This window comes from Anopheles bellator, chromosome X (assembly GCF_943735745.2).
Source record: "Anopheles bellator chromosome X, idAnoBellAS_SP24_06.2, whole genome shotgun sequence".
NCBI lineage: Eukaryota > Metazoa > Arthropoda > Insecta > Diptera > Culicidae > Anopheles > Anopheles bellator.
In genome coordinates this window covers 8941979-8951325 of record NC_071287.1, presented here as the reverse complement: position 1 = coordinate 8951325, position 9347 = coordinate 8941979, and the positions used below count along the sequence as shown (strand labels likewise).

The 9347-nt window shown below is 54.7% G+C and overlaps 1 protein-coding gene across 1 annotated transcript in view; it reads right to left on the bottom strand.

Annotated features, from left to right (window-relative positions):
• Positions 1 to 1631: 1631 nt before the first annotated feature.
• The window catches only part of LOC131213485 (uncharacterized), a 22967-nt gene continuing 15251 nt past the window's right edge, over positions 1632 to 9347 (bottom strand). Inside the window, exons 12-20 of the mRNA XM_058207528.1 lie at positions 7103 to 7531; positions 6576 to 7026; positions 6533 to 6543; positions 5887 to 6489; positions 5685 to 5817; positions 5452 to 5606; positions 5321 to 5367; positions 4944 to 5203; positions 1632 to 3577 (exon numbers count right to left, since the gene is read on the bottom strand). Of these exons, the coding sequence (XP_058063511.1) occupies positions 1929 to 3577; positions 4944 to 5203; positions 5321 to 5367; positions 5452 to 5606; positions 5685 to 5817; positions 5887 to 6489; positions 6533 to 6543; positions 6576 to 7026; positions 7103 to 7531 (3738 nt within the window). The 3' untranslated portion in view covers positions 1632 to 1928. The remainder of the gene's footprint in view (positions 3578 to 4943; positions 5204 to 5320; positions 5368 to 5451; positions 5607 to 5684; positions 5818 to 5886; positions 6490 to 6532; positions 6544 to 6575; positions 7027 to 7102; positions 7532 to 9347) is intronic.

Here is a 9347-nt window from a genome sequence, read left to right as displayed (position 1 = left end):
AAACACGCAACGTGCGCGCCGCTACCTTACGAACGAAAGTTTTGTAAAACTCATTTGCAGTTTAATGTTTCGCGTTTTGCGTCGGCTCGCTCTGCCTCTGCCGTGGAAGGCTAATCATTTGTGTGTTTCTCATTTTTCAGCCTACCCTCAATACAGTAAGATGTCGATTTTCCTATTGTTGCCCAATCGCTCCCGAGGTTGGGCCATATTATAATTTTGTTGTAATGGCTACTACTTATCTTACTTTAATGCACGCTCATTTGCTCATTGTTCTGCGAGGATCGGGTGGCGATCTGATCTGATGGGTCTACTAGCGTGAGCCACTTCAGGTAATCGGGACACAGTTGTATTATTGGACAAAACGTTCGCGACTAATCATGCACATTCATAAAACTGGTCCACGGGGGCGGTCGAAGGTTGGTCGTTACCCGAAAGTGCATTATTTTTACACAACAAAATAGAGAAAATGGTCAAAGCTTTATTATAACAGGACTTTTTTTTTAATCGCGAACACAACAACACGTGTTCACGAGCATATATGTATGTCTTCCGATATGTTGTAGCGAATCTTCTATTTTTTTAAAACTAGCTTTGCACCTTGAACAATGGACTAGGATTAGGTTCTGGTCTGGCCCGTAAAAAAAAGACGGTCCGACGAATAAAGACAAGACAGCGTTTTTCACAAAACAAAGTGTTTCCTTAAACACAAAACAAATTTACTTTACACAAGAGGCAAATCATTGTTTATAAATAAAACGTTAGCTTAAAATACGACATTTTCGCTACATTTCCGGGAATCATTGATACGAGAATAGAATTGTAGAACAAAACAAACTCCACTTGTTCCAAATCAATGAAAAGTATGGTACACCTCAGTCGTACTTTGAATGCGCCGAGACATTACTGACGACGTGGTGTGATGGGCCCAGGCTTTCCTTCAATGTGCTGCAATGGTACGAACTCATGTAAGGCCTGAATGGGTTTTTGAAACACGCCGATAGTAGGAGCGCCCGAGGTAATGAATGGTCAAAATCAGTTTCAAATGTTTGGTCCAATAGTATGTGCGCCTAATGTCGTATCGTTTTTGCCCACACGGTTCGAAATCTTCGCCTAAAGTAGCTTCGCTCAGGATGACCATTGGGGTGTGTTGGTGTTGATAGGTCTATGTTGAGGAGCTTGTTGTCCCTAAAACGATGCCCGCCGGCGAGATAACGTGCGGGCCATTTTGTCCCATCCCTTCCCTTCTTGCAGCAACTCGCACACAGTTTGTGTTAATTCGTTATGATAATCATTTTTAATGCAGCAGGGCGCGCGAATATAAAACGCGAACTCAGATGCTGCGCACACATACACACATACACACACACACACGCACAAAAATACACAATTACATGTTTGTTTTCTGCCAGGTGAACCAAAACCGTTCACGAGCGCCACGAGAGCTAATAAATACCGTATTACAATCTAACAAAAAATATAAAAACACAAAAATTGCTTTACCAACGTAATACTGGAAAAATAGAAGGAGTGCTAAATAATATAATAATAAAGGTAGAGCATGTCGTTGAATACCGTAACAGTAAATATTAATAAACATATCAAAATTAGAATACACACTCTACGAACCTAACCTCTTTCAACCCTGTCACAATATGATTAGTAATTTCCACATGTGTCCTAGAAATTATCACAATTTTGGTATCGTAAATTTAACTTGTTTTCGTTTACTCGTTCTCGTTCTCAAGACGCGCGCAGCAGTGAGCATCATCGGTTTTTCTTTGTCCTTCTCCCCGCGTACTTCCTTTCGCATTCGCCATTAATCAAAAAGGTTAGTCTGTGCTCCTACCGTGCGATCTAATGCTGGTTGTGGTCATCGTCATTATCATCATCATCAGAGAAACTTCACCATCAGAGAAGAAATCCGCGAATTAATTGCGTGGCACCGGACAGCAGTCCGGGTGGCCCAAGTGATGGTGATGATGATGGTGGTGCTGGTGACCGGGGTTCATCTTGTTCGACAGATAATCATGCGTACCGCCCACCGTATGGCGGCGCCGTATCGATCGGCTTCCGTGCCGCCGGTGCCGGCTACTGGCGGCTCCCGGACCACTGGCCGCCGCTGGAAGCACCGGTGCGAGTGGGCCCACTGTAACGGGCTCACCGTAGCTGCTGTTGCTGCTGTTGCTGCTGCTACTACCGCTACTGCTGCTGCTGCTGCTGCTGCTGCCGCTGGTGGCACTGCTGCCGTTGCTGCTGCTGCTGCTGGCTGCAGTGGCCGTCACAAGGCAACCCAAACCGCCACTGCTGCTGCCGCCGGTGGTGGCGTGTATGTCGTGAATCTGACGCCGCCGGTTGATGTTTTTATCCGTCTTCTCGTCCTTCGTCAGCGACAGGCGTGACCGCAGGCTTAGCGGCGGACAACCGCCGCCACCGGCGAACATACAGCCGGTGCTACCGTGACAGGCAGGGCCGCCGCCACCGGCCGCCGGCATGAGCTGCTGAGCTTGAAAGCAGTGTGGCTGTGGTAGCGGTGCTGTATGCGACGAGAGGGCCGCCAGCATCGGGCCCGCATCGTGGTGGCCACAGCAACAGTCCACCGCCTTCGTCGTCTTGTAATTCAGCGACAGCGAGCGGTTCAGGTTGAACTTGCGCTCGAGGTTGTTCGCCTTGCGTTCGAGCTGCGTTAGGATGCGGTTCATCTTCTTCAGCACCTCCGTGTCGATGCGGTACGGTGCGGTAACCGGTGCCGCCGCTGCCGTCCGCTTCTCGCACGGGTTGCTCGTCGTCGACGAGTCCGTCTCGTCCGAGCTGAGTAGCGCCTCCGGGCTTTGCAGCAGCTTCTTGGCGTCGTGTGCCACTGACCCAAGACCACCATCGTCCTCGCCTCGTTCGGCGGCGACGCTCACCTCGTTCACCAGCGTTAGGCAGCTGGCGTTGGTGCTCGAGTTGTTGCTCGAGGCGTCGCTGCCGCTGTCCATCGGACGGTAGGGGTGCGGCGAAACGGTTGCCTTTTTCACGGTGGCCGAAAGGGGCTGCCCGGGCTTGGCCGTACTGTGCGCTTCGCACGTAGCAGCACCACTACCGTTGTCCCCGTTGTTGTTGTCGCCAGTCGTGGTGCCACTCTGGCCAGCACTCTGACTGCTGCTGTTAGTAGTAATATTAGTAGAAGCCGTGCTGTTACCATTGTTATCGTTATCGTTGCCACTACTGATGGTTTTGCTTTCCGTGCAGCAGTGCGCTTTCGTCGTATTGCTTTCGTCATCGGCGGCCCCTAGAACCGGGCCCGCGCGTCCTTGGTTCGGTGGCCGCCGTTCGGGTGACTCGTCCGCGTACGGTATGTTTTCGCCGCCCAGCGTGAGTGGGCGCGCGGTAAGGCTGATGTGGTACTTTTGGTGCAGCGAGTGGCGACGTTGTTGTCCATTGCTGGACGGTGCCGTCAGTGAGGCGGAGCAACCGCTGCTCAGCTCCCCATCACTCTCGAGCACGGCGTCCGGGTCCGAGCTGTTGATCGAGGTGTTGCGCAGCGAGCGCAGCTTGTTGTCCAGCGCGATCGTCACCGTCTTCAGGGACATCGAGCCTTGACAGCCACCGAAATAGAGAGAGAGAGAGAGCGAAAGAAAGTTAGACATATAGATAGGGAGATCGAGAGAGAAAGAGAAAGAGATAGAAAGAGAGAAAGAAAGAGAGAGAGAGCGAAGGAAGAAAGCGGAAACAAACGGAATGGAATCAAATTAATCGAACGAGCCAAGCCAAGGTGTCCGCGGCGGGAGTCAGCCAATCTCAGCGAGAAGAAAAACCCCTAAAGCTGACGGGGCTTAGAGCACGAGCACACACACGGCAGGCAGGACTGCACTAGAGCAGGGATCTGCAGCGGGACGTAAGTTAGTTCAGGTCCATCTCGGTTCGACTGGAGTGCGGGAGTGGGGCTTCTTGCAGCAAGCAGTCTCGTTAGCGATTTGCGTCGTTTGGGCTAACACATGGGCCGAAAAGTCTCGCGATGAGATCGATTAATCTTGAGAAGGCCATCAGCAGTCAATAGCGTCTGTAGCGTTAATGCAGCGTTTGAAGTTCAAAATTGCAAAGAAATGGCGTCCGCGTGTGGTTAAGAAATATTTTTTTTTTAGCGCAAGACAACACGCGCTGTATGTCGTAAATCAATCAGCCAGCCAGTATATTCGCCAGATTTGCACCTGCAGCGACTACTGGCTGTTCACACTCGTCAAGAAATGTTCAAATTTCGCTCAATGAATGAAGAGACTATCGCTGAAACTGAGATCTACTTTGAGGCAAAAGATGCATCGTTCTACATAAGGCGTATTAAAATATTAGAACGACGCTGGAGAATCATTGCGGAATGGCTCCTTGATGAATAAAGCTAACTTTGCACAAGAATAAAACGCATTTATTGATTGCCTTTTCAGCCCATGTGTTAGGAGGACGGACGCGGCATGCACCTAGTCGGCGAGGAAATGCTGGAAAAATAAAACTCTCGCAATCAAAGAGTTGATCATGTCCGTGGTGCATCGCACTGATCGTAACGGCAAGAAGCGAACCTAGCGCGCACGCGCTCACAGTAGGACCATATCGGGGGCAGTTAGCATAGGCTCGGGATACCGCGGCAAGCGAAATGTCGAAAACCAAACGAACTAACCTTGCGCAGAGACCACGGATTGAGGAGGGTTGGACGGAGAGTAGAGCCTTGGAGAGTGTGGAAGAAATGTGATCGTGACGACGTTCCCCCGGCTGTCCCAGCGCCCCCCACTCTGCCCCAACCCAAATTAAACACTATGCGATTGATGTTCGTGCTACCTAGAAGCCGCCACCTGCACCACAACCGGTCGCGTCACCCACGCTACATCAGCAGCGCCCGTACCCCCACCGTGCGGACTGAGACACCTGAGGGTGGCGGCACCTGGAAGCCCCTTACTGCCGCTGCTGCTTACCATTGTCGGCGAACGCACTGTCGTTCGAGTCGTCCTCGGACGAGCGGTTCAGCAGCGAGGACGCATCGTCGTTGCTTTGGGCGCTGTGGTGCCGATTGCTGTGGTAGTAGTGGTGATGATGATGGTGATGGTGGTGCAGCTGCAGCAAGCTTTCCTCGGCCATCGCTCCAGTAGTGGTATGCGCCACCGTGACACTGTCCTCGCTCAGGCTACCACGGCCGCCACCGGATACGGCGGCCGGTGACCGGCGGGGTACAGCGCTTGGAGCGATTCCGCCCGGTGGTGTTCCGCCACCTCCGACAGCCACCGCCGCCACCGCCACCAGCGCCCTGGCGCCACCACCACCGCTGCCACCACCACTAGTGATATCCATGTACCGGTTACGGGTGATGCTGCGCAGCGATTGCTCCTTCGATTCGGCCGACTTGGGGTGAGAGGGTGAAAAGAAAAAGGCGCTTATAAGACAGAGAGCAAGGTAAAACGCGATGCCCCGTCGGGCCACACCTACCGTTGTGCTGTCGAGCGACAGTGTGTCGGGCGTCGTAGAGGACAGGACGCTCTTCCGCTGGGCGGTGCGGCGAATCTTCCGGTTGGCCGCCTGCACAATGTTGGCCACAAACCCAGCGTTGCCTTCCTTGGCCGACGACGACGAGTCCTTAAACGCTGGAGAGCGAAAGAAAGGGAAAAGGTACACTTTTCTGGTGGTACACGGCATCGGAGGGCGCGCGCGCTTGCACTTACGTTCCAGTTTCGACACATTGTCCAGTAGCAGCGTGGTCGTGGGGGGTACTTCCATCGCCGACTCGACGGCGCTGGCACTGATCATCTTCTCGTCCATCGCCGGCAGCAGTGCGTCCTCGAAGAAGTATTGATACTGCAAACAAAGCGAAAGAGAGGCGATTAGGATTGTGACCACGGGGCAGCAAAAGCTTCGCCGGCTTACGTAGTTAATCAGCACTTCGACGATCTGACACTGGTGGCGCATGTCCTTGACGGCGGTTTCGAGCGACTCGTTCGCCGAGCGCACGACCGATGGGCCGAACACGATGGCCAGGTTGCGCGGGTCCATCAGGTTGATCTCGCTGTGCGTGCTGACGCGGTGCAGATGGCGCATCAGGTGCTTGAGCGTCGCGTAGTTCAGCGGCGGTATGCGGTGCAGCAGTGCCCGCAGCTCGATCAGCCGCTTCTGCCCGCCGAGCTTGTCCGCCCCGATGAACCCACCGTACAGTGCATTCGGCAGCAGTGGCTCCGGCAGGTTGCGGATGAACGACTTCAGCAGCGACGACACGACGTTCACGTCCTCCCACCGTGGATCCTGCAGGCTGACTTCATCCAGCCCGCGGTTTACCGTTTCCGTTAGGTGCGTAATCGCGGCCGTATTACCCGGGATGCGGTAGATGCCGACCACCGCCAGGCCCTTCGATTCCACGATCGCGGTACACTTGGCCAGCACGAGCGGCACGTACGGGTGTTCCTCCGACATCGGGCACAGCGGCAGTGGCACATTGATCGACGCCCCGCATGCCACCAGCTCCTGCTGCTGCTGCTGCTGATAATGGTGGGACTGATGCGGGTGGTGGTGGTGCGACGCTTGGTGGTGCTGATGATGCTGTGGATGATGCTGCCCACCGCAGGCCGGTTGTCCCTGCATCTTGCGGAACTGGCGCGCCACGATGCCCTTCCACGTCTTCGACTTGGGCGATCCGTTCTCGCGGTCCGAGCCCCCACCACCACTACCTCCGAGCGATTGCTGCACGAGCGGGCAGCCCCCGAGGGGCGCCTGGGTCCCCTGACTGCGACCGGCGTACGGCGACAGCGGTGGGTCCGACTCACTCGCCGGTTCCGCCGTGCCACGTGCGTGAGACGGCGGCGTCTTGCGGCTCTTGGTGACCGGCGACTGGCCGGACGGTGAGCGGGCTCCGAGCGCATACTTTCGGTTCGGTTTCGTCGGCAGGATCGGCGAGCCTCCGTCGCCGTCGCCACTGCTGGCGCCTCCTGCTGTCGTCGGTACGCTCTGCACCTGTACGCTGGTTTGGGCCGCTACACGCTGCGGTTCCGCCTGCTGGCCTCCGCCACCCACGCTCTTTGTCGAGCAGTCCTTCGATGGCTAAAACGAAAAAGAACAAGATGTTACACCATGCATAATCACGGGTCGTGACATAATCAGGTCGGTGACTTACCGGATGGCGAAGATTGGAACCGCCGGCGCTTCCTTTGCCACTGCAAACGTTCCGTAGCAGCTCCATCCACTGCGCCACTTCGTTCGAGCTGTCCGCCTGCAGCAGTATCTCGCGCTCCGCGCTGCCACTGCCCTCAGCGCATGCTCCGGTGCCGGTGTCACTCGGTGCCACCGCCAGCCCGGATGTTGACGGGACTTCAACATAACGTTGTTGTTGTTGCTGGTGCTGCTGCTGCGGTTGGTTCGGGAAACTGGTGGTGCTGGTAGCTGAGGCGGCAGCGGCCGCTTCCAGCGGACAGTACGACCCGAACGTCGTCGCCAGGCGGATGACATTCTTGCGCTTCGTTTGCTTGCCGCCTTCCGATACGTGGAAGTTCGTCAGATCGATCGTGCCGGACGGTTCCGGGCTCTGTGGGAGAAACGGGAATGAAACGGAAGAGAATGAGAAAACCACCGACAGCCACCAGGCAACAAGGCGGGTGAGACATTGGCGAGATCAGGCGGGCGAACGGGTGAACGGGAGTCGGGATATTAACCCATGAACCGGTGGAGTTCCAGCGACGCAGATGCAGCTTCCGAAGGCCGGGCGCGTTGCGCACCCAGTTCAGCAATCTTCCACCTCCACTGCTACCACCTGCAGGCGCTTCATCAGCCGCGGAGGAAACTCGGCTGGTGGAGCCCCCGTGTCGGGAGCTGTGGCGCGACCGGGACAGCCTGCCTTCTTCACTCGGGGACGGGGACGACGGCGATGCCGCGAGTCGTTCGGTGCCGCCGATGCAGGCGAGCCATCCACGGGGCCGCTGACGTTCCTGATGGCTGCTGGCCCGCTCCAGCCCACCTCGGTTCCTCGGGTGATGCACCGGAGGCTCCTCCGCACCGGTGCTCTGCTCGGTTCCGCGTTTCGCTGAATCCATTGCGCGTTCACGTTGGTTTCTCTATCCGGGGGTATCTTCTATGCTTCCAGCTGGCTCTCGCTGAGATGACCTACTCGATCGCGTACTGCACTCTCACTGACCGGTGCGCGACTGGGACGGTTCCCGGACCGGACCGGACCGGACCGGGAGATCCGTGTCACACACTAGTTGTTGTTTTTAACGATCACTTGCGCGCGCCCTTGATCTCTGCACAGGCATGGTGTGGAATGTTTGAGAGGCACATTTTTACGACCGCCATCAACCGATCGCAGGCCGATTCGATTGGAAACCCTAGAATGGCGCAGCAGAAACGGGCTCACTTCCTCTCGGAGGAGACATCTAATACCGGCTAAGCAATAATCGAGCGTGTTAACACTGCCGCTGGATGACTAACTCTCATCTCCGGCGCACTGAGACGCCACAAGACACCCATGGGCAAATGCATGGGCACCGAGCCCCGGGCAATAAATGTCCCACCAGCGGACAACGGAAATTCGCGTGTCGCATGTGATGCGCCAAGTGTTCACAGCAAATCCATCTAGCAAATTTCCTATTTACACATTCAACCCTGGCCGGCACAAGTAGTGGCCAGAGGTTTTAATCGCCAATTCGCTCTGCTTAATAAATGCATAATATGTGCAACGCCGCCGCCGCCGCCGCCCGTCCCGCGTCGAGCGCCACCGCCTTTTTGTGTGAGGCTCAACTCAGTTTATGGCTTAGAATAAAGAAACCAGCCAGTTGATGGATTCAGCCGGGATGCATTCACTACGAATGGACGGAGCGGAGCGGGTTTTGGCGAAGAAATGGGACAATGGTCAGCGGGTCCAATGTTTGAGCTGGGCCGGGCTAAATGTCACAGCAGCACGCCAATGGCCAAGACTTTTCAATCAGCTTTCGGACCTATGAAAAGATAGCATCCAAAGGGTTCCATTATTTTCGTGTCCATTGTCGCGCGCCGGCGCCCGTTTCGTAGTTTCGAAAACAAACTTAAAATAGAAACACATGAAAAATGAAGCCACTCGTGAACCGAAACCACATATCTTTTAAGCCCATATCTTCAATTATAGGTTCAAAAAAAGAATTGGTTATCATCTGCGCGGTAACGCTCGGAGTTAACGGTAGCGGTCTCCTTGCGTCGATCACGCAAAAACTCGCCGTTACTTTTGCCGGCAGCCAAATGTTCAAATCAATTTTTTTTAAGGGAGTTTTGATGGAACAATGAGGCGTATTCCCACTTTTGTAGTGGGTTTTAATAATTGTAAAAACGTTGTTCACGTTGCTAAACGATTCGATTTTCTAAGATGACAAACT